The following is a 22,711-nucleotide window of genomic DNA, read 5'->3' as shown; positions in this document are numbered from 1 at the left end:
GAGTTAAATTTTTTTTTTTTTAAGATTTTTATTTATTTATTTGACAGAGATCACAAGTAGGCAGAGAGGCAGACAGAGAGAAGGAGGGGAAGCAGGCTCCCTGCTGAGCAGAGAGCCCCGTGTAGTGCGGGGCTCATCCCAGGACCCTGGATCATAACCTGAGCCGAAGGCAAAGGCCTTAAACCACTGAGCCAGCCAGGCGCCCCGGGAGTTAAATTTTGAATGAAGGATGATGGGGCGTGCTGCTCTGCGCAGATGGGGAATGGGAGCCTGCTGCAGTTACAGGAGAAGGCAACAAGAGGTCTCAGCCACAGCCACGAGAGAAGAAGGACCTGGGGGCCAGCAGGGTGTTGGGAGACACAGAGAGATATGGGCAACCCCGTCAGGGATCAGTTTCAGTGTGTGCCTCTGAGACACAAGAGCGCAGCCCAAACCAGCAACTTGTCCCCCAGTGCCGGCGGGAAGGCCTCGGGAGCTGGCCAGCCTCTGGATCGGTGTGCCCGAAGCTCTGTGCTCTCAGTTTCATCCAGGCAGCAGAGCCTGGACCATTCACTTTTTCCTCCATTTACTCTTCGGTCCTCGTCCGGCACTTCTAGACCCTGGCGATGCAATTACAGGCAATTCCTGGTCTCCAGGGGCCCACAGTCTGGTGGGGGATGCAGGCTTGCAAACTAGCGCTAATGGCTGAGAATAACAGGGAGAGGGCCCAAGCGTGGGAGCAGCTCACCACCCTGCCCCCCCGGGAGAGGGGGCTGGGAGGAACTTTCCAGCAGAGCCAGTGTCTGAGCCAACTCTGAAAAGACAAGAGGAAGAAGATGAGAGAGGTCACTAAGCACAAGAGGGGAATGGCGTTCCAGATAGACTACTGGGTGCCAGAGGCCAAGCGCAGAGAACTCTTCCAGAGGTGGGGAGTGAGGGGTTTGGAGCATGGACCTAGAGCAGACTCCTGGGTTGGAACCCAAGCTCTGCCACTTCCTAGCTGTATGGCCACAGGCAAGTTATTTAATCTCTTTGTTCCTCAGTTTCCTCACCTATAAAATGGGTATAATGCTACTACTAATTTTAATGAGGTTCAATGATTTTAAATTTGTAAAATGCTTAGAACAGTGCCTGGCACATAGCGCGTTATGTGTCTGTCAAATAAAATGTAAGAAAGTATGGAAGAGATGCGACAAGAGGCCGAGAGGTCAGTCGTGTCCAGGCCAAGGGCTTTGCGTTGTGCTCACCTGACAGTGGAAGGCCATTTGGGTCGGCGGGCGCTCTAAAACGACCTGTGGTGCCGGTGGCAGGATGGCTTGGAGGGGAGGCCCTAAAGGAATGAGCCAGTCATTTCACAGACATTTCTCCCAGGTTTTGCAGGAGCCGGACCATGAGACGGGGACTCGGGACACCAAGGAGAGACCAGGGATGCTTCCGCAAGGAGCTCAGAGCAGGGGCTTGGCCCCAGCCCCAGCCCCCAAGCATCTGAGTCACCCTTCCTCTCCCCTCCTTGCCCACAACCCTCATGTTGCCACGTCCCACTGTCCAGGCTTCACAAGGAAAGCCATGGAGAGCGGGAGTGGGCAGTGGCACCCAGCCCCGTCCGGGGTCTCTGCTGGTCACTCTTCGGGTCCTCTGGAGCGGAGAGGAAGGTAGCTGCTAGAACAAAGGCTGTTGCCATCTCCTTGTGCCCAACAAAGAGAAGTGGCCTGGGCTGGCCTGGGCCGGCCTGGGCCTTGTGGTCAGCCCTTGGGTGCGGTACCCGAGGCAGAGGAAGCCCTTCTCTTCCCTCATGGCTCTCGCCCCTCCCCCACGGAATTCCCTTTTCCTTCCTCCTGAGCCGATCGGTGGTAAACACTGGACTCACTGCCAGGCCCTGTGCTGGCCAGGCCCCGACAACGCACGGCCCCTGGGCCCTGGCCCCCAGCAGCTTGTGGCCTGGTGGCCTGTGGGGTTGGGGGAGAAACAAGGCATATGGATTTGAAAGAATGAAGGCTCCAGGGATCCAGAGACAGAGAAGAAGCCGAATAAGTAGTGTGAGGTGACTGGTGGGAGTGGTGCTTCTTGGCTGGGGCAGCTGTGAGCAGTGGGGAAGGGGCCGGTGTTCCAGGCAGAAGGTAGGCTGTGCGCGGCCAGAGTGCGGGACAGAGGAGAGGATGGCTGGGTTAGAACCCGGTTTTTGTCAGCATAGGAGGCTGAGTTATCGCTGTACCGAAACCACATTTGCCAGGTCGGAGGATTTGGAGTTCCTTCTGAACTAGTGGTTCCCAAAGTACGGTCCTGGGGGTGCCCTTGACCCTTGCAGATGGTTGGCGCTATCAACACTATTCGCATAATTGTACTTTCGGAGCTGCCCTGGCTCGTGCTCTTTTCACCACATTAACAGTCGTACCCACGGTGCAGAGGCGAGGGTGGCGTGAAGCAGCTTGGAACTTGGGCACAAACTGAGGCAGTGGCCCCAACATAAACTGGAAGCCGTTGTGTGCCTCCCGCTCACGACAGCAAGATGCAACAACAAGTATTGACTTTACAAAGTCCAGACCCTCGAGTCTACCTCTTTCCACATGTTCTGCGTGGAGGAGGCAGTTTTGCTGCAATCCGGACTGTGACGGTTGTCTTGAAAAGCAGGTTTGGGGTTTTTTTTTTTAAGATTTTTTATTTATTTATTTGACAGAGATCACAAGTAGGCAGAGAGGCAGGCAGAGAGAAGGGGAGGCAGGTTCCCTGCTGAGCAGAGAGCAAATGCGGCCTCAATCCCAGGTGGTATCGTGACCTGAGCCAAAGGCAGAGGCTTTAACCCACGGAGCCACCCAGGCGCCCCTTGAAAAGCAGTTTTGTAGCTGAGTTGCAAGCTCTGCGAGTTAACGTGTTTTAAGGAACACCGTTTTAACGTGAAAGAACACCTGCCAGACAGAAGTCTTCAGACTTGGGTATCTGGCAGACATTTGCTCAGAAATGAATGAAGTGAGCTTGCCACTTCAAAACCAGTATCAGTATTTGTTGCTAATGGTAAACTTTGAGCCTTTGAAAAGCAAAAACTAGAATTTTAGAAACCTTGTATCCACTGTCTAGGGCCTGACAGCTTCCCAGGACTTTAAGGACTTTTCTGACTAGACCAGTGGTGATGTTAGCAAGTGTGAGTTCTTGATTTTGTATAAGGAAATGTGTCAACATTTGGCAGATCTGCATAACTCAGTAAAATATATTTTCCAATGCTAGATGTTACAGAATTCAGAATACAAGAGTGAAAAGTTCATTGATGGGGCGCCTGGGTGGCTCAGTGGGTTAAAGCCTCTGCCTTCGGCTCAGGTCATGATCTCAGGGTCCTGGGATCGAGCCCTGCATCAGGCTCTCTGCTCAGTAGGGAGCCTGCTTCCCTCTCTCTCTGCCTGCCTCTCTGCCTACTTGTGATCTCTGTCAAATGAATAAATAAAATCTTAAAAAAAAAAAAAGTTCATTGATACGGTTTCAGACTCCATGTAGCCACTAACCTTTAAGAAACAACCACTTGTCATATTGTGATATAGTGGCAAAGAAGAACATCCATCACTGCTTGAAAAGCACATTAAAATACTTCTCTTCTAACGACATGTCAGAGGGAGGCAGAATTTTCTTCACATGCTCCACCAAAATGTATCACAACAGACTGGCTGCAGAGGCAGTTGGGGAATCCAGCTGTCTTCTATTAAACCAGAAATTAAAGAGATTTGCAAAAATTAAAACAATGACACTCCTCTAGCTAATTTTTTTTTTAAGAAAATACAGTTTATGTTTTAAAAGAAAAGTATGTGTTATTTATGTTAACACAATGAGTTTATTGGGGGGTTTTTGTTTTGTTTTTATTTTTGTTTTAAGATTTTATTTAGTTATTTGAGAGGGAAGCACGCGAGAGAGAACACAAGCAGGGGGACAGGGAGAAGCAGGCTCCCTGCTGAGCAGGGAACCCGACGGGAGACACGATCCTAGGACCTTGCGATCATGACCTGACCCAAAGGCAGGCACTTAACAGACTGAGGTACCCAGGAGTTTATTGTTTTTAGATGAGTCCATATATTTTAAATTTCTCAGTTTTAATTTCTTTTTATTTTATTTTATTTATTTATTTGACAGACAGTGAGAACAGGAGCACAAACAGAGGGAGTGGGAGAGGGAGAAGTAGGCTTCCCGCTGAGCAGGGAGCCCGATGGGGGCTCGATCCTGACCTGAGCCGAAGGCAGAAGGCAGCTTCTTAACAACTGAGCCACCCAGGTGCCTCCTCAGTTTTAATTACTAATACGGTAAATAGCAGTAGCTCGAACCCCTGTAAACAAAATCTTTTGGGGATCATCAGTAATTTTAAAGAGTGTCAAGGGGTGGTGGACGTTTGAGGGCTGCCAGTCTCGACCCTAGAGAGCCAGGAGTGTAAGCTGGAGAGGGGTGGCATTCTGGACAGCATGAGTGTGACATGGGCTGGCCTCTCCGGGACACGAGCCAGGGCAGCTCTGGCAGGCCCCCTTGGCAGGGCCAGGAGACCCGGGTTGGACAGCCCCAGCTTAGCCACTTCTGAGCTCGGACAGCCCCGGGCCTCCGGGAGCCTCAGGTGGCCCTTTTGGTTTAGCTGGGACAATAATGCCACCCGAGCGGGAGAATCATAAGCATCCTGTCTGATAATGCTTGTGATAACATGCTTTGTAAGTTGTGAAAGCCTTGACACATATGTTTTTGTGGTTATTCTGATGGGTGCCAGTGATTAGCTGTCTCATACGCTTGCTCCAGACCCCAGAACACCTATCCTACCGGATGTCCAAGAGGACATACGGTGGCCAGAGGGGGTGCGACCCACCCCCCACTTCTGCTTCCCCAAACCTCCAGGAGCCAAGGCAGGGGCTGTGTGTGCTCTGCCGGGTGCCGGGTGGAGGGGAGGCCACCAGGCTATTGCTCAGCCTGGCTCTGGGGACTTTGGGAAGAGAAGCCAGGAGGCAGGGCTGATGCGTGTGTGCCCGCCCGCCCACCGGCCATGGGCCTGCTGCAGGGCCTGGAGCCGCTGCTGGGAGAGGAAGTGCAGTTGGTTACCAATGGGGTTATTTTCATAACGGCTGCTCAGGCAGGGGGGAGGAGGGTGGCGAGGGGGAGGGGGCAGAGCAGCAGCCACAGCGGCTGGCTCTCCAAACTAGGACTTGCTCAGCCAGAGGCCAGCAGCCTGGAGCTGGAGCCAGAGCCGGGGCTTGCCTGCCCAAGGGACCCCAGGGCCCCACCCGCTCGCCCACCTCCTGCCTGCCACCCTGCCTTCTAGATCAGGTCAAAGGGGACTCCCCCCCCCCCCAACCCTTCCTTGCCTTCTGCTTCCTCCTTCCTGTATCTGTCAGGGTGGGTCCGGGGAGGAAGGGATCTGGGTGGGTCCATGCACCACCATTTCTGGATGAGGCTCTGAAGCTGACGGAAAAGGGAAGGGAAGGGAAAGGAAAGGGTGGGCTGGGCTCCTGCGCCCACCAGACTCTGGAGGTAAACATTACTGCCTGCTTTTGCTGCCCTTCTTGTGCAGCGCTGGCCCACCTGCTCCCCGCTGTGTATTTGTTTTGTTGTGCTAGGAGCAGGCTCCTCTCCGCAAGTAAAGACCTTCAGAGAGGAAGACCCTGTCTCAGCAGCCTCCAGGTTGTGCTCCCTTCCCACTGTCCCCACCTCCTTCCCTCTGACCTTGGGGCTGTGGGAGCAGAGCAGCCAGAGGTGGCTTCTGACCAGTATCCCCCTGGGGAGGCCACTCCAGGCCCTTCCTCTGGGGCTGCTGGAAATGGGGCCACTGTGCACCATTCCCAACCTTCCCTGAGGGGAGGAGCCTGAGGGAGTGAGAACCCCGGCTGCATCCCATGGGGTATCCTGTGCGAAAACCTCTGGGGGCCGGGCCTGGTGCAAGGGGCAGAGTGCATCTCTCATAGCTGAGCAGATCTCCAGGTGACTCTGGCTGTCAGGCTCTATTCTTCATGTGGTGGGTGGCGACCACCCTGGGTTCCCCTACTTCCCTTTCTGGGTTCCCACTTTGGCCTCGGGCAGAGACAAACCCCAAGAGATGGCATGATCCACAGGCCCTTGTGTCTGTTGACGGTGTAGGCCCTGCCCTCTGCCAGGTATCACCAGGTACTTTATTGGCACCTTCCTTACGCCAGCCTTCTGAACTAGGTGGTACCCCCATTTTGCAGAGGAAAAAGTTGAGGGTCAGAAAGGTTAGTTGATCCATGGCCGGGAAAGCAATGGCAGATTAGGATTCCAAAGCCCTTGGGCTTTTCCACTTGAGACTAACATAGGGTATGAGAGAGTCTGGGCTGGGAGGTAGGGAGTCTGGTTCTTTCTAGCCAGTAGCCAGCGAAGCCAGGGCACGCATTCCTGCTCACCCCCTGGCAGGTGCCTGTAGACACACTGGGGGCTGGTCATCCAGGTCACATGGCCGGATGCCACCATGGGCGTCTCTCCTGTAGCATCCTTTGTCCTCCCTCCCTAGGCTCTCAGCAGCCAGCTGGAGGTTCATGGAGCCTTTGAGTCCTTTCCCATCCTGTCCCCTTTGGGTGTGACAGGCTTCTCTCAGGTCCGTCACGAGAAGGCTGAGGGGTAGACGTTGTGCTCGGCTCTTGGTGTCAGAACGCCGTGGGGCCTCCTGCAGTGACCTCCCCACGTAACTCGTGCGACGATGGAGATGGGAGAGCACGCAGTGTGAAAATACCACCGCCCAGGGCTGTGCTGTGGGGAAGGGCTGGGACAGGCCTGAGGCCAGCCAGGGCTTCTCATTGGACCCACGAGAAGCCTCAGCAGAGATCGGAAGTCTGGTATCAGGCTGTTGCTGACCAGAGGACAGAGGTTTCTATGGCGACCAGAGGAGCAGGAAGCATGGGGCCTGGGAGGGAGGGGGCACTGGGAGCACAGACGCATGGGTGCCTTGCTGGACACCTTCTCATAAAAGATCAATTTGGCCAGTCTCACAGCCTCCTTGGACAAACAAGGAAACTGAGGCCCGTGTGGGGACGGTCACCCAACACCGGCCTGGCCTAGCCTGCCTTGCTCCCCACTCACAGGGACCGTGCCGCCAGGCAGCCTATGAGGCCCCAGGACGCTTGCACTTGGGGTTGTCCAGCAGCGTGTGGGCCAGAGCGCCGTGGGAGCGCCTGTCGGCTGCCGCCCTATCATGAGGCGGCCTCTGCGCCCTGGCCCCTCTTGTCGGTTTGGGTCTGGGGCAGCAGGCAGGGCCCAGACCTCATCCCTGTTCAGAGTGCCTGCAGCACCTCCCCCCTACTGACTGTGGCCTTTTGTTTTCTGGGTGACACTGGCATCAGGCGGTGTATCCGGGTGACTAATCTCCTCCAGGCTGGGCAGCTGTCACAGGGCGGCCTGACCGGACGGCTGGGGAAAGCTGACACCCTGGGGGAGCGCTGGCAAGTCAGCGCCCGGGCAGCAGTGGGCAGCCAGGCCTCCAGGCTTCTCTCCCCAGGTGCTGAACAGACTGGAGTCAGGCAGCCCTGGGTTTGGGTCCTGGTCCTGCCGCTGACCGGTCTTGTGACCTGGGCCACATGCTGTGCCTGTCCAGGCCTCACAGGGTTGTGCTGGGGATCAAGTGTGACGGTAAATGAAAGTACTTAGCTCAGGGCCGTTCCACTGCAGGTCTTCAGTCAGTGGGGCTGTTGTTGCTCTTATTAGGGCTCCCCTCCCTGTGCTGTCCCCACTCAGCTCCAGCCCTGTAGCCTAAAAGGAAGGAGCCTATTCTCCACCGCCGCTCTGGGGTACAGGCTTTGCCTTCACGCAGACTTGGGTTCCATCACTGGCTCCCTATTGACTCGCTGTGGACTTCAGGCATGTTACCGCCTTGTGCCTCAGTTTCCCATCAGGAACATGGCAGGATTCAGACCTATTCTTCTGCTTCGCTCTGGCTTATAAAATGACACGTGTGTTTGTGAAGGGCTTAGCAGAGTGCCTGGCACATGGTGAGCTCAATAAACGTTAGCTGTGATGATACTGATTGCATTAGGAAGCCGGGAGCTCTCTGCCCACGCCCGTCCTCTTGCCCACCCAGCTTAACTCCTGCCCTTCTCCCTGTCCCCTGCAGAGGTGGTTGCCTGTAACAGGCGGTCTCCAACCCTGCTTCCCCAGGCACCCTGCCTCCCCACACCTTGGCTCCGTGTGCCCCTCCCTGGATACCCCCGCACCCATCCGGGGCTTTAGCCTGGCGTTGCTCCCCCAGACCACCGTGAGTGGGCGGTGGGAGAAACAGCCAGTAGACTCGCAGCCCGGGCCAGAGTCCTCGAGCCTAGCGTCCACCCCCGTTTGTCCAAGGCTCGCACCCGCCGTGCCTGACTTCTGCCGGGCCCTCAGCAGGCAGACGTGTTTCTCTTGTCGGGCCTAGGCAGGTGTCCCATGACTGTGGCTCGGACCTCTCTGTGGCTGCAAGGGCTCAGGAGATCACCCGATGGTGGGGCACAGGCATCCCTGAAGGCATTCTGAAGGCATTCCCGTCCTCTTCCCCCACCCAAGCCTACCGGGCTTCCCGCCCTTCCCCACCGTTCAGAAGTGAGGGTGCAGGAATCCAGCAGCCTGTGAAGAAGGGGCAGCCAGGAGTAGGTGAGCTGGCGAAGGAAGCTGGGCCCATGTTCAGCACAGGTCAAGGGAGGATGGTTTGAGGAAGGATCGTCCTGTGGGTCCTGCCTCCCTCAGGAGGGAGCTCTGGGCTGAGCATTAGAGCTTCTAGCTTTGGGCCGGAAGGGTTTGCAGACCTCACCGGGGGGCAGCCGGTACTTCCACACGAGGGAGATGAGGGAGATGCGAGGGAGATGAGGGAGATGCGTACTAGGCCTCTGCAGCGCGGTAAGACAGAGCAGTCTAGAACAGGAAAGTTCTTTCTTGTAGCCCCTCAGAGCTAGAGATGCACAGCCAGAGCGCTTTCCTCTTGGCTCGGGCCTCTCGTTGCTCCCCATACAGGGTGCCCCTGTGTGAGGCCTGGGGTGGCTCTCCCCTGGTCTTGAGGGCCTTGGTCCCCAGGGCCCTTTGATCCCTAAGTCACATCCTCTCCGCATCAAGTGCCCTCTCAGCCTGACCCCACGACTTGCAGCTGAGAGAGTCTAGGGGCATAACCGGACTGAATTTCTTTTCAGAGAGCCTCATTTTATTATCATAGCTTAGTTTGTGCCATGTCCTGGGAGGGGACACCTAAACCCAGGCTGCCCTGAGTCGGTAGCCAAACAAAGGCCCAAAGAGAGGGAAAGAAAAGGCTTTTCCTTGGCCCCTCAGTCTGAGGAGGCCAGCTGCAACCTGGGACCCAGGACTGCGGGCTTCCAGCTTCCTTTTTTCTTTTCCATCAGCTTCAGGCTAGGGAGCCAAAGGCCAGGGTTTTGTGGTGTATGGTGCCTGGACGGGGAGCCGCATGGGGAGCCAGAAGCCCTTCCCCCATAACTCCTGGGGCGGCATAGGGTATAACTGGGGAGCGTGTTAGTGCTTCCCCCTGTGACAAAGATGGGCCCCCTGAGGATTCCGTGGTACCCTCAGACACCATGTTGATGGAGGTCAGAGGCCGTGGACCCTCCCCCTTCCTCCCTGTGTCCCTTGTCCACTCAAGGGCAGAGGCTGTGGCTGGGCGCCTGGGCGCAGGGCGGGCCCCAGCCTGGCACAGCCCCTGATGCTCCCGGTCTCTGCCCCACAGCTGTCCGCCTGCCCCTGCCATGGAGACCTTCTTTAGGACACACTTCCAGCGGAAGGTGCCTGGCCCTGGGGAGGGCCAGCGGCAGCCCAGCGGCGTGGGGCTGCCCACAGGCAAGGCCCGACGCCGCTCCCCTGCCGGGCAGGCGTCCTCCTCACTGGCACAGCGGCGCCGCTCCAGTGCGCAGCTCCAGGGCTGCCTCCTGAGCTGTGGGGGGAGCGTCCGGGTTCCCAGCCGCCGGCGCTCCAGCACTGTGCCCCCTGCCTGCAACCCCCGCTTCATCGTGGACGAGGGGCCCACCCTGCAGCCTGCCGCGGCCGGGCCCCAGCTTCTGGGCACATGCCTGCTGTTGGCAGGGCTCGTAGGCATGAGCGAGGAGGAGGATGTGGCCGTTGCGGCACCGAGTGCCACCCAGCCAGGCACCAGGAGACTGGGGCCCTCCTCGCACCAGGGCACCCTCGCGCCCATGCTTCGCTGCCTGCGCCGGCGCCGGGCCTCCTCCCACCTGCTCCCGGCTGACGTGGTGTATGACCGTGCCCTGTGGGGCCTGCACGGCTACTACCGGCGCCTCAGCCAGCAGCGGTCTCCAGGCCAGCACCTCGGCACGGGGGGCCGAAGAGCCTCGGGCACCCCCGCTGGCGCGCCGATGGCCGCCTGTGTGCGCCCACTGTCCCGCAGGCGTCAGGTGGCCCTGCGGCGCAAGTCGGCAGGACCCCAGGCCTGGAGCGCCCTGCTTGCGTAGGTATAGCTGCGGCCGGCAGGGCGAGTGTGCCGACCCCGAGGGGGCTGGCCTGCAGGAAGGACCTCCAGGCTTGGCCTGGTGCGAGGGCACCCCCTCTCTGGGGAATAGTCCAGACAATGCCTGGAAGCCAGCGCACCCCACAGGGGCTGTGAGGAGGGCCGGCTTTCCTGGAGGGAACCTGTCAGAGTCCTGGGCTGCCGCGGGGCGTCCCCTATCCTCCTCGTTGCCATCCCTGGCTGGGCTAGGGGTTGAAGTCGCAGCAAGGACAGACACCCCAGGTGAGGGGGGGAAAGAAGCAGAGTTTCCAGGCGTTCAGCTGGCCTCAGCGATCTCCTTCTCTGTAGGAAAGCCATCACCAAGTCAGGCCTCCAGCACCTGGCACCCCCTCCTCCCACTCCTGGAGCCCCATGCGGTGAGCCGGAGCGGCAGATTCGGAGCACTGTGGACTGGAGCGTGAGTGGCAGGGTGCTGGGAGGGAGGGACAGGAGGGTACCGGCCCCTGCTGGGCTTCAGGGCAGCTGCAGGAGGAGCCTATGGGCCTTTGGGGTCAGGGCCGACCTGCTGGGGTGGCCACGTTTGAGCCAAGCCCTCAAGAGCAGGGATAGTGGGAAGAGCCCCCGGCCGGCTCCGTTGGTGAAGCTTGTGGCTCTTGATCTCGGGGGTTGTGAGTTTTAGCCCCACGTTGGGTGTAGAGATTACTTAAGATTTTTTTTTTTAACCTTCAAAAAAAAGAAAAGTAAGGACAGTGGGGAAACAGGATGGAGCAAAGTAGATTGTGGTGGCCGGAGGAGGTTTGCCTTGGGAGGATGGTGAGTTGGTAGGGCAGGGCGGGGACTGACTGATGGGCCAGGTAGCGGGTTTGCGCTGAGCACGCTCGTCTCATGGTCTAGGAGTCCGCGACGTATGGGGAACACATCTGGTTCGAGACCAACGTGTCGGGGGACTTCTGCTATGTTGGGGAGCAGTACTGTGTAGCTAAGATGCTGGTGAGTGAGCTCTGGGTGGCAGGCTGCCCCCTGCTGGTGGGGCACGTCTAGAAGCCCTGGGTGGACCTCTGTGGGCCTGGCAGTGGTAGCCCTTGGAAGGGAAGGTGGGAACAAGACACTCACCTGCGCGCCCCTGCTGAGGGCTGCCCGAGGACGGCAGGACGAATGGGGGCTCTGCTCTGAGGCCAGAACTGGGATGTCCCAGTGAACAGAAGGCAGCCGTGGGGGCACATGTAAGGCTCTCTCTTCCTGCCCTGGGGCAGAGTCCTGGACGGAGTTACCTGGTGCCTCAGGGCCCTCTCTTCGTTTTCTGCAGCAGAAATCAGTGTCCCGGAGAAAGTGTGCAGCCTGCAAGATCGTGGTGCACACCCCCTGCATCGAACAGCTGGAGAAGGTGAGGACGGGGCTCAGCCCCTCCCGCCCCTCCCTTGGGTGCCCAGGGCCTCTCAGAGTGCACACGTGTGTGTCTCCACATGCATGTTCACGTGACAAGCCTTGCCTGCCAGGAATGTCCCAGCCCGCGTGGTGGGAAGAGCCAAAGACCCCGGAGCTGGAATGCCTGCTCTTGAATTCTGTCTCCCCCACTTTGTATCCACACTGTCCCCACTGCCCTAAACAAACCTGGCACAGAGTGGGGCTTACTTTTACTCAGTGGGATGAATGAATGAGTGACAGCCAAGACACCATTTTACCTGTGCCTAAGTTCACATGTAGAAGGGGCTGTTGTCTTGCTGAAGTTTGGCTCTGTCTGCCCTAAGGACTGTTGTCCACAGTGTGTCAACAGCTGGTGGCACGTGTGGGCCCTGTGCTTCCAAAGGGAAGTAGAGGCGGCACTGGGGAGGCAGGTCCGGACAGAGGGTGCTAGGGCTCCCCAGGCAGCAGAAACCCCAGCAGCACATGGGAAAGCCTGTAGGATAAGAACAACATGAACACGGCTAACATGGGCCACTTGCCCCTGCCCCTGACTCCTAGAGTGAGGTTTCCCCATTAACTGTGCTAAGGCTGAAGCAGGGACAGTTGGGAAAAGAGAAACAAACATAGCCCTAAGCGTTCCAGAGCCCAAGGTGGAAACCAAAGCAGTTTCCAGGAATGAGCTAATGGTCTCCAGGAAGCAGCCCGCACCAGTCTGCAGGCAAGGAGCAGGGTGCCTACACCAGCCTAGGCCGGGAGCGCTGGAGGACAAGGGAAAATCTGGGAGGAGTAAAGCATGCTGCCTTTTAGTGGGGGAGGTGGGCATAAAACTCCCAGTGTCCCCCATCCCCGGGTAATAAAAGAGAAGGGAAAGGTCCTTCTGACTAGTGGAGAGGAGGCAGGGGATGCAGGAGGGCTTACTGAGAAGAGATGTCTCATATTCTGAGGGCTCCCAGGATGATTTGGGGCTATCCCTGCCTTGCGAGGATGACTCTGAGTGACACTTTCCTGGAGGAGGTGGCTAGATGCCTGACCCCGTGAAAGGAGGTTCTGACATTTGGGGGGTCCTTGCAATGTTTCACAGATAAATTTCCGCTGTAAGCCGTCTTTCCGTGAATCAGGCTCCAGGAACATCCGTGAGGTAAGTGCCCAGGATAGTCACTGGTAAGGAGGCCCCAAGTTTCCTGAGTGGACTTTGCAGTGTCTCCAGAGTGCCATTGGGGGACTTAGCCCCTTTGAGGCTACTCTGGGGCCCAGGGAGGTGCAGGGCTGAGGCTCAGAGAGGGTCTTGATGGGGAAGGGGTGGCTGGCCCTGCCTGCAGAGAGGGGGAGGCACTGCCTGCCTCATGCACCTCCTTGCTCTTCTGCCCCCACCTTGAGGCCATGGAGGGAAGTCTCCAGCCACTCTCTCCTCACATATGCTTCAGAGAGCTTCCTGCTGCAGCCCCACACCTCACGTTAGTGTGTTGGGGTTGCCGGCCACACTCAGGCCTCGCGCCTGTCCACCCCTCACTCCAGTGATGCTCTCTCCTTCTCCACCAGCCAACCTTTGTGCGGCACCACTGGGTACACCGGCGACGCCAGGATGGCAAGTGTCGGCACTGTGGGAAGGTGAGGCTCTGCCCAGGGAGGTGGGCCAGCCCGCGGCCCCCCAGACCTGACCCCTGCAGCCCCTGAGCCTCAGGCCGTGTGTCCAGTATGACCTGCCCATTGCTGACGGTGTCTCGTGCGTGCAGAGTCCTGGGGCTTACTTCCAGCCTGGCCGAGAGGCCCAGTTAGTCCCAGAACACCCAGGTCTCTGGACGGAGTAGGAGAGCAGGGAAGAAAGCGAGTTTCTGGCGCAGTGTATCTGGACTGCCCAGAAGCCATGCGAGCACCCTCTGAGAATTGTGTAGACGGCCTCGTTTGGTGACTGAGCACAGTATGTGTCGAACCCCTGTTGGGTGCTGAGCCCCAAGTCGGGTTGTGAGGTCCCTGCCTTCCTGGAGGAGGATGTGGCTTGAAGACAGACTCTGTGGGCAGTCTTCCTGAGCCCAGTCCACAGTGTGGCGGTCACTTATTCATCATCTGCTTCTGCTGTGTTTCCCTCAGTAAGCGTAGGCTCTAGAAGGTCTCAGGGCCTCGCTCCTCTTTCCTCTGCTCACTTCAGTGCCGCACACAGGGCCCGGCACACAGCAGGCCCTCAGTAAACGTCAGTAAACATGGAATGAACAAGGGAACGAATGTGGCAGGTGCTGTTAAGAAGTGTGAAGCCCTCTAAGCATATACTGGGGGGCCTCAGGGTCAGCAGCGGGGGATTCCCACTGGCGGGAGTTAGCTGTGACCCCTTCTAGCAGATCGGGTATGGGCACCCAACTCCTTGGAGTTGACTTCAGAGAATTACAGGCCTCCCTGCTCTGGGGGCTCACTCGACACTTGTTTCAATTTTAAAGAATGGGCTCAACTTCCCTGGGTGGAGAGTGTTAGCCGCGGAAGGGGGGCTGGGCCTGCTGCTCTGGGCCCGGCCACTGGTGCCCCAGCTACCGTCTCCACCCTAGGGCTTCCAGCAGAAGTTCACCTTCCACAGCAAGGAGATTGTGGCCATCAGTTGCTCCTGGTGCAAGCAGGCCGTGAGTGGCGCCCGCGGCCCCGAGCTCGTCCCCTGGGCGGCCCTGGGTGGGGGCCCCCCGGTGTCAGCTCAGGCCCAGCTCAGGTGCGCCCTCCACCCCGCCCCCCAGTACCACAGCAAGGTGTCCTGCTTCATGCTGCAACAGATAGAGGAGCCGTGCTCCCTGGGCGTGCACGCGGCCGTGGTCATCCCGCCCACCTGGATCCTCCGCGCCCGCAGGCCACAGGTGAGTCCCGCCCACACCCGGGACACCGCCTCCACGCGTGGGCACTGCCGGCCGCCCCCACCCACCTGCCTGTTCCCAATGCCCCTGCTTCCCTTCCAGAATACCCTCAAGGCAAGCAAGAAGAAGAAGAGAGCATCCTTCAAGAGGAAATCTAGCAAGAAAGGGCCAGAGGTTGGTCCTGGGGCTGACTGAGCCTGTTTCTTGAAGTACTGAGCTCCCTGGGCCAGTGCAGCCACCGGTGGGCTCTGGGCCCCGGAGGAGGGTGGGAGGCTGGATCCAAGGTGCCTCTCGGTGGCCAGGCCCACCTTAACGTCTGCCCAGGAGACAGAATGGAGGGGGCACTGCCGAGAACGGGGGTGAGGTCTGCCAAGCTGGGGTGGAGCCTTACAGTCTCTCTGTCTCCAAGGAGGGCCGCTGGAGACCCTTCATCATCAGACCCACCCCCTCTCCCCTCATGAAGCCCCTGCTGGTGTTTGTGAACCCCAAGAGTGGGGGCAACCAGGTACGCATGGCCGCCCCGCTCCACGGAGAGCCTGCAGGGGAGGAGGGGGCTCAGGCTCCGCACCCCTCCTCCTCACCACCCCCTCCTCACCCCTGCCCCCATCCCCAGCAGCTGCTCCCAGGTCCCATTGCAGCTCCTGCCCCATCCCTGTGACCCAGAGATTCTGAGGAAATAGGAGCCTGTCTCCACCCCTTGGCCCTGCTGGGCCTGGTTCCTCCTTCTCGGGTGCTGCTCTCCGCTGCGGCCCGCAGGCCCTGACTGACTCCCCCGGTCCCCTGCAGGGCGCTAAGATCATCCAGTCCTTCCTGTGGTATCTCAACCCCCGACAAGTGTTTGACCTGAGCCAGGGAGGCCCCAAGGAGGCGTAAGTGCTTGCTGCGGCCCTGTGGAGATGGTGGGGAGGGCTTGCCTGGCACAGAGGCTCAGGCCCACACACCTCGACCCTGTTCCCATCCTCTGACTCCAGGCTGGAGATGTACCGCAAAGTGCACAACCTGCGGATCCTGGCATGTGGAGGCGACGGCACGGTGAGTCCTGTGGCCGCTCCTCGGGCTGCTCGGGCCGGGGGGCCGGAGCCTGGACCACACGGGTCTGACCCGGCCTCTTCTGCTCTGCCCCTCTCCCTTCAGGTCGGCTGGATCCTTTCCACTCTGGACCAGCTGCGCTTAAAGCCCCCACCACCTGTTGCCATTCTGCCCCTGGGCACTGGCAATGACTTGGCCCGTACCCTCAACTGGGGTGGGGTAAGAGCCCATAGGCGGGGAGCGGGGCGGGGGTGGGTTGAGCGGCTGGGGGGCCCTCTACCCTGGAGAGGCTCAGTTCCTGCCTTGTCCCACCAGGGCTACACGGATGAGCCCGTGTCCAAGATCCTATCCCACGTGGAGGAGGGGAACGTGGTGCAGCTAGACCGCTGGGACCTCCGTGCTGAGCCCAACCCCGATGCGGGGCCGGAGGAGCGCGACGAGGGCGCCACTGACCGGGTAGGCCGGCCAGGGCCAGTGTGGGGGCGGCCGCTATGGGGGCAGCAGGGGAAGCGTTCTCTCCTACTTGCCGGTTCTGGGGCTTTGGACAAATCTCTTCATTCCCCTAGACTTTCATCCTCTCCTGGGCAGTGGTAACAGTGGTACCCCCGCAAGCTAGCCGTTATTCAGCCACTGGGCAGATAGTTCCTGAATATCCACCACATGCCAGGCACCATTTTAAGCACCAAGAAAACAAAGTCCTCGTCCTCATGGTGCTCCTCCAGAATGTGGCACTTTGGGAAGAAGTGTTGGGGGGTGGTTGGAAAGCCAGGGAAGAGAGTGCCCACAGAGCCCCGGGTGTTTTGTATACTGGGCACTTGGAGGAGCCCCATGGATGCTGGGAGCTGAGAGGGCGGACCCTGAGGCAGGCTGCAGGCTAGAGGGAAGAGCTGTTAACTGGGAAAAGCTTCCAGAACTGCATGGACTGAGCCAGCGTGGTGGCCCCTGGCCCTGAGCAGGCCAGAGCAAGGAGGTGGCTGTGAGGTCCAGCCCTCATGCTGGGCTCTTGACCTTTTTCCAGCTGCCCCTGGATGTCTTCAACAATTACTTCAGCCTGGGCTTTGATGCCCACGTCACCCTGGAGTTTCATGAGTCTCGAGGTGGGCAACCACTTGCTGGGAAGGCATCAGGAGGCTGGAGAGGGGGGCATACAGGAGGTTCCCCGAGAGGGTCAGAACTTGCCCCTGGGCAGTTCCCAGCCCTCAATCCTACCCCAGCCTGGGAAGCCCCAGCAGGTCAGACTGACTGTCCCCTATTTCTTGTCGCCACCCAGAGGCCAACCCAGAGAAATTCAACAGCCGCTTTCGGAATAAGATGTTCTATGCCGGGGTGAGTCTGGGGTCAGCTGGCAACAGGCACCCTCCTCCTCACCCCTGGCCACTCCCACTCCCTCCCCATGCCCACTGTTCTGCCGCCTGTACACCCTGTGTACCTGTGTCTGCTGGGCCACGGGACCCCTGCCGGCAGTGGTGAGAGAAAGTCCCTGTCACCAGATGGTGACGCCCTCTGTCTCCCACAGACAGCCTTCTCTGACTTCCTGATGGGCAGCTCTAAGGACTTGGCCAAGCACATCCGAGTGGTGGTAAGTGGGCCAGGCTGGCAGGCAGAGTGGACGGGCCTGGCGGGGAGGGAGGCCGCCTCGGCACCGGTACACATCCTACACCCGCTCCCTGTTCCTGCCTGCAGTGTGACGGGACTGACCTGACCCCCAAGATTCATGACCTAAAACCCCAGTGCATCGTTTTCCTGAACATCCCCAGGTGAGGAGGGGAGGCTCTGTGTGCGCCCCGATGTACGACTGCCTGTACGACTGTCCTCTGAGGGTCCTTGTGTTGCCGTCCCCTCCAGGTACTGCGCAGGCACCATGCCCTGGGGCCACCCTGGGGAGCACCACGAATTTGAGCCCCAGCGGCACGATGATGGCTACCTCGAGGTCATTGGCTTTACCATGACGTCCCTGGTGAGTAGGCCGACATGGGACTTGCCTGGAGCCCTGGCTCTGTCCCCACAGTGACCAGGAACACTGGCCCAAGATGGAAAGGTGGGGGGACCACGAAACTTCCCTTCATCAGCCAAGATGGGAGAATTCATTCTCATCTCCCTGGCTGGTGTCTCCCCCTCTTTCTCTGACCAGGGTCTCTCTCTCCCCTCCTGTCTCTGACTGGAGTCTTGTCCTTCTGCTCTCTGGGGGGTTACTGTCACTGTGTTCCCTGGCTGGAGCATCCTTGCAGGGAATGGAGCCCGGGGCCTCACTAACCCTGCCCCGGTTCCTAACCTGAGCTTTCTGCGCCCACAGGCAGCACTGCAGGTGGGCGGGCACGGCGAGCGGCTGACACAGTGCCGCGAGGTGGTGCTCACCACGTCCAAGGCCATCCCGGTGCAGGTGGACGGTGAGCCCTGCAAGCTTGCAGCCTCACGCATTCGCATCGCCCTGCGTAACCAGGCCACCATGGTGCAGAAGGCCAAGCGGCGGAGCGCCGCCCCCCTGCACAGCGAGTACGTTCCCCTCCCGGCCACCGCCACTCTGCCCCTCTCTCAAGCCGTGGTTTCCCCAGCTGGACAGGGACCTCCGCGTCACTGTGCTGCGGGGAGGTGGGGTGGGGCCCCTGGGTGCGGCGCCCAGCTGAGGACCCTTCCCGAGTGCCCTCTTGCCGCCCGCGCCCTAGCCAGCAGCCCGTGCCCGAGCAGCTCCGGGTCCAGGTGAGCAGAGTCAGCATGCACGACTACGAGGCCCTGCATTACGACAAGGAACAGCTCAAGGAGGCCTGTGAGTGGCAGGCGGCAAGGAGCCGCTGAGGGCCCTGAGGGCTGGGCAGGGGGCTGAGCGGGGACGGCCAGCTGCTGACGGCCTGCTCTGTCCCCCAGCCGTGCCACTGGGCACTGTGGTGGTCCCTGGAGACAGCGACCTGGAGCTTTGCCGCGCCCACATCGAGAGGCTCCAGCAGGTGAGGGGGTCGGGAGCTGGCCCGGTGTGGGCCCACCCACCCTAGTTTCTATTCTCTGCCGACTCCTGGCCTCGGCTTCTCTCGGCAGGAGCCCGAAGGTGCTGGAGCCAAGTCCCCTGCCTGCCAGAAACTGTCCCCCAAGTGGTGCTTCCTAGACGGTGAGTGCCGGCTTCTGGCAGTCCTGGGCTGTGTGCTGCCCCTCCCAAAGGGCTCCTGGTGGGGTAGCAGACTCTCAAGGCCTGGATAATGGCCTCCTCCCACCTCAGACAGCTCTCTGCTTCCTCACAGCCACCACTGCCAGCCGCTTCTACAGGATCGACCGGGCCCAGGTGAGCAGCTTGCGGTCGTTTGGGCCAGCCCAGGGGCCCCTTTGCCTCTGGCCGGCAGCTTCACAGATGGTCCGCTTGTTGTCCTGCGGGATGGGGCCCGCACACCTGCTCCCACCCGCGCACAGGGTGGAGGCACGCTGCGCACAGGCACAGGGAGCTGTCGTGCCCAAGAAAGTCTGGCTGGGTGGGGGCACGGGCTTCGGAGCACAGGGGCCACCCAGTGAGCTCCAGAGGTGGAGGCACTTCTGGCCAGGTGCTAGGTGATCCAGGCAGAGGCTTAGCATGGGAAGGAGCTGGGTAGGCAAGGGGAAGAGAGACTGGCAGGGCCCCTCACCCAGCTTCCACCTGCGGCTGTCTGTGCTCCTGGCGGAGGCCTTTCCGGCCTAGCTGCATCTGCGCTGCCCGCATCGGCGACCCTGGGAGGGCCTGACTCTCGGCCCCTGACCTCCCCACCCACAGGAACACCTCAACTATGTGACGGAGATCGCACAGGACGAGATTTATATCTTGGACCCTGAGCTGCTGGGGGCATCGGCCCGGCCTGACCTTCCAACCCCCACTTCCCCCCTCCCCACCTCCCCCTGCTCACCCACACTCCGGTGAGTCCTACGTCTCCTCCAGCCCCCTGGCTCGAAACCCCACCTACAAGCCGGTGCCTCCTGACCTCCTGCCTTCGGCGCCAGACATGTGTCCGGTGTCCTGCTAGATGCTGGGTCCCTACAGACCCGCCCTGGCAGAGTCACTGGCGGAGAACCAAACCTTCCCAAAGCTCAACTGGCCAGCCCTCTGCCCCCCGGGGCAGTGCCGTCACCATCCACCCTGCTGCGCTGGCTGGAGACCCGGGCTCCCCCTCTGATCTCTCTTCTGCGAGTCCTGTGTGCTGTCCCCCAGGATTCCGAGCACAGCAGCCTGGGCTGGAGCCTCTAACCTCACGTCCTTCCCCACTGCCCAGTGCTGTGCTCTTCCCGGCCCTTTGTGCCCGGCCCTTTGTGCCGGCCTCTGCCCTTTTCTTGCCACCTCAGAAAGGTCCCCCATTCCTCGCCAAGCTCCCTGCTCCACTCAGGCCTCAGCTTGGGGGTTCCCTCCCCAGAGAAGTCTCCCCAGGAGCCCCAGCTGACGCTGCTTGTGAGATCATACCACCCCAGCGTCTTGTGCTCTTCGTAGCCCTTCCTGCTCTGAGAAGGCCTGATTTATGTGTTGACTTGTGTGTCCCCCTGACTAGAATGTAAGCTCCGCGAGAGCAAGCTCTCCGTGTGTCGCGTTCTCTGCTGTGTGGCTGGCTCCTGGCACAGGGCCTGCTCTGTAGGGGGCACTCAATAAACTGGACGGAACCCAGGGCGCTCCCTGGTGGGGGGTTGACAAGGGTCCCTGGGTCGCTTCTCATCCTGCTCTGCTTGCAGGTCGCTGCCAGGGGATACGGCGCCCCCTAAAGGTGAGGCCTAGCCCTTCTCCCTGGTCCCGGGTGGGGGTGGAGCCCACACACACGGCCTGCTGCAGCCACAGCCCTCCAGGGCTCTGGGGTCACCCCACCCCGAGCCTAGTGTGGGCGCCCCAGGCAGACCCACACCTTGGCCGGCACATCTGTGCACCCACGCAGGGTCGGGTCTGCGGCCCCCGAGTGTGACGGCAGGTGTTCTGTGCAGGTGAGGAGCTCATTGAGGCTGCCAAGAGGAACAACTTCTGTAAGGTACTGGCCAGGGCTGGGCTCCTCTGCCCGATGGCCCCGTGGCCCCGCAGCCGTAGCCGGGAGGTCGCACCCAGGGAGGTCAGGGCCTCTGGGTGGGGCCAAGTTAGCCTGTCCAGCTCCTGTCATCTGTGATTGGATGCCCCTCCACGGGGTCTCCGTGGTGATTGCCGTATTCCGCCTTGTCCCTGTCTCCCTCACAGTGTCCCTTCATAGGGGCTTAGCACAGTCTGTCTTTCCCCAGTATTCAGGAAGGAGCGAGTCTTAGGGGATCCACCGGCCCCGGGGCTTGAGGGTCCGTGCTCCTGAGGAGTCCAGAAGCCCAGGGTCTCTCCCCTGCACTCCAGAAAGACCCCCCCCCCCAAGGGATGACGTGTGTGAGCGCCGTAGTGTCAGGCCTACGACCTTTGTGCACTGGGGGACATTTCTGTGGCTGGCAGGAAAATGGCCCTGAGGAGCCCCAGCCCTGCTCTGTCCCCTGCCCTCAGCTCCAGGAGCTGCACCGAGCTGGGGGCGACCTTATGCACCGGGACGAGCAGAGCCGAACGCTCCTGCATCATGCCGTTAGCACGGGCAGCAAGGATGTGGTCCGCTACCTGCTGGACCACGGTGAGCTGGGCCACCAGGGGGCCCGGGCTAGGGCCAAGGCGGGAGGAGGGGAGGCTGCCAGTCTTCTCTGACTGCCCCATCCCCTCTCCTCCAGCACCCCCAGAGATCCTTGACGCTGTGGAGGAGAAGTGAGTATCTGGGCAGTGCCAGACCCTGGAAACTGCCCCGTCTTCCAGCCCCTCCCACTCAGCTGGCCAGAGCCTAGAAACCCTTCCAGGCCCCATCCCTTGCCCCTCAGCCCCGAGCTCCCTTCTCTGATCGCCCACTGGAGGCGGACAAGAGGACCCCGAGGACAGGACGGGGGTCCACAGCCAGCCCGTTTCCACAGCGGGGAGACCTGTCTGCACCAGGCGGCAGCCCTGGGCCAGCGCACCATCTGCCACTACATCGTGGAGGCGGGGGCCTCCCTCATGAAGACGGACCAGCAGGTGAGCAGCCGTGCAGAGCGTCCACGCGGGCACAGGGCAGCCCTGTCTCCAGCTCCTGCCCTTGTGAGCGGGAGCCATGGAGAAGGGCTGCCTTTTAGGACTGGAATCTGTTCTTTAACCAACGCCGTCTGGATTCTGAGAAACCTGAGCCCGTGGGGCGGGCGGGGGGGAGGGGCCCATGACTGCCTGTCCTTTGAAGCTTTTCCTTTCCTCACTGGCCACCTGGAGGGGAGGTCCCCGGCCCTCTCCTGAGGCCCCAGAAGTGATGGCCGCTGCCCACGCTCCCCCCCACCCAGGGCGACACTCCCCGGCAGCGGGCGGAGAAGGCCCAGGACACGGAGCTGGCCGCCTACCTGGAGAACCGGCAGCACTACCAGATGGTCCAGCGGGAGGACCAGGAGACGGCTGTGTAGCTGCGAGACCCGTGGCCACCGGAGGGGGAGCCCCCCATCGCCCACCTCACTGCCACATTCCAGTCGGATGACCACGGGGGGACCCGTGCCCCAGGGAAGGAGCCCCGTGCTGCCCCCTGAGGAGCTGCCCAGGCCTAGGGCTGGACTCTGAGGAGCTGGGGGATCTCACCTGTGGCCTGAGGCCTCAACCTGACCCCAGGCTGACAGGGGGACAGGAGACTGCACTGGACGGGGCAGGCCTTTGAGGGGACTGGGGCTGGACCACTTCAGGGCGGCCCTCGCCCTCCCCGCCATGGGTGCCCTCCCTGGGCCTTGGGGTACACGGGGAGGGCAGCGGGGCCGGGGACCCTATCAGGGAGCCTTCGGGAAGAGGGTTCCTAAGCCACCCGGTTGGTGAGGGCCCTGACTCTGAGCCTGGCAGCCTGGGCCCCCTCTCCTGCCCCATCCCACCCTCCTGGGGAGCTTCCTCCTGGAAACACAGAACCTGCCGCGTTTGCGCCCGCTGCCCCGCTTGGTGCCCACCCCCAGAGACCCTGTGTACCCAGTCATTTCATCACCGCCGACTGTGTGGCCTGGGGGTTGGAGTGGGGGCTCTTGTGGTGACATGTTTACAGCTGGGTGTGACTCAGTAAAGAGGATTTTTTTCCTTTCTGCTCTTCTTTACTTGCGGAGGAGGTCT

At 60.4% G+C, this 22,711-nt stretch overlaps 1 protein-coding gene across 8 annotated transcripts in view; it reads left to right on the top strand.

Annotated features, from left to right (window-relative positions):
• The window catches only part of LOC111149433 (diacylglycerol kinase zeta), a 41,603-nt gene extending 18,912 nt beyond the window's left edge, over positions 1-22,691 (top strand). For 2 of the 8 annotated variants that reach the window (XM_022506498.1, XM_022506500.1), the window contains exons 2-31: positions 10,715-10,823; positions 11,261-11,356; positions 11,676-11,750; positions 12,852-12,908; positions 13,310-13,378; positions 14,305-14,376; positions 14,485-14,601; positions 14,701-14,772; positions 15,008-15,103; positions 15,385-15,467; positions 15,570-15,630; positions 15,733-15,846; positions 15,943-16,083; positions 16,646-16,724; positions 16,898-16,953; positions 17,144-17,206; positions 17,311-17,384; positions 17,473-17,584; positions 17,921-18,120; positions 18,291-18,391; positions 18,490-18,569; positions 18,658-18,727; positions 18,858-18,898; positions 19,358-19,497; positions 20,299-20,330; positions 20,542-20,585; positions 21,071-21,191; positions 21,286-21,319; positions 21,520-21,619; positions 21,916-22,691. In XM_022506498.1, coding sequence (XP_022362206.1) covers positions 10,715-10,823; positions 11,261-11,356; positions 11,676-11,750; positions 12,852-12,908; positions 13,310-13,378; positions 14,305-14,376; positions 14,485-14,601; positions 14,701-14,772; positions 15,008-15,103; positions 15,385-15,467; positions 15,570-15,630; positions 15,733-15,846; positions 15,943-16,083; positions 16,646-16,724; positions 16,898-16,953; positions 17,144-17,206; positions 17,311-17,384; positions 17,473-17,584; positions 17,921-18,120; positions 18,291-18,391; positions 18,490-18,569; positions 18,658-18,727; positions 18,858-18,898; positions 19,358-19,497; positions 20,299-20,330; positions 20,542-20,585; positions 21,071-21,191; positions 21,286-21,319; positions 21,520-21,619; positions 21,916-22,032 — 2,626 coding nt within the window. In that variant the 3' untranslated portion in view covers positions 22,033-22,691. Of the gene's footprint in view, positions 1-5,281; positions 10,367-10,714; positions 10,824-11,260; positions 11,357-11,672; positions 11,751-12,851; positions 12,909-13,309; positions 13,379-14,304; positions 14,377-14,484; positions 14,602-14,700; positions 14,773-15,007; positions 15,104-15,384; positions 15,468-15,569; positions 15,631-15,732; positions 15,847-15,942; positions 16,084-16,645; positions 16,725-16,897; positions 16,954-17,143; positions 17,207-17,310; positions 17,385-17,472; positions 17,585-17,920; positions 18,121-18,290; positions 18,392-18,489; positions 18,570-18,657; positions 18,728-18,857; positions 18,899-19,357; positions 19,498-20,298; positions 20,331-20,541; positions 20,586-21,070; positions 21,192-21,285; positions 21,320-21,519; positions 21,620-21,915 lie in introns of those variants that run through there. The other 6 variants (XM_022506496.1, XM_022506497.1, XM_022506495.1 and 3 more) reach the window with 6 other exon arrangements.
• Positions 22,692-22,711: the final 20 nt, after the last annotated feature.

This window comes from Enhydra lutris, unplaced genomic scaffold (genome assembly GCF_002288905.1).
Source record: "Enhydra lutris kenyoni isolate GAN:26980312 unplaced genomic scaffold, ASM228890v2 scaffoldscaffold22, whole genome shotgun sequence".
Taxonomy (NCBI): Eukaryota; Metazoa; Chordata; class Mammalia; order Carnivora; family Mustelidae; genus Enhydra; species Enhydra lutris.
The sequence above is the reverse complement of the archived record's forward strand: the minus strand, read 5'-3'. Positions and strand labels throughout refer to the sequence as shown.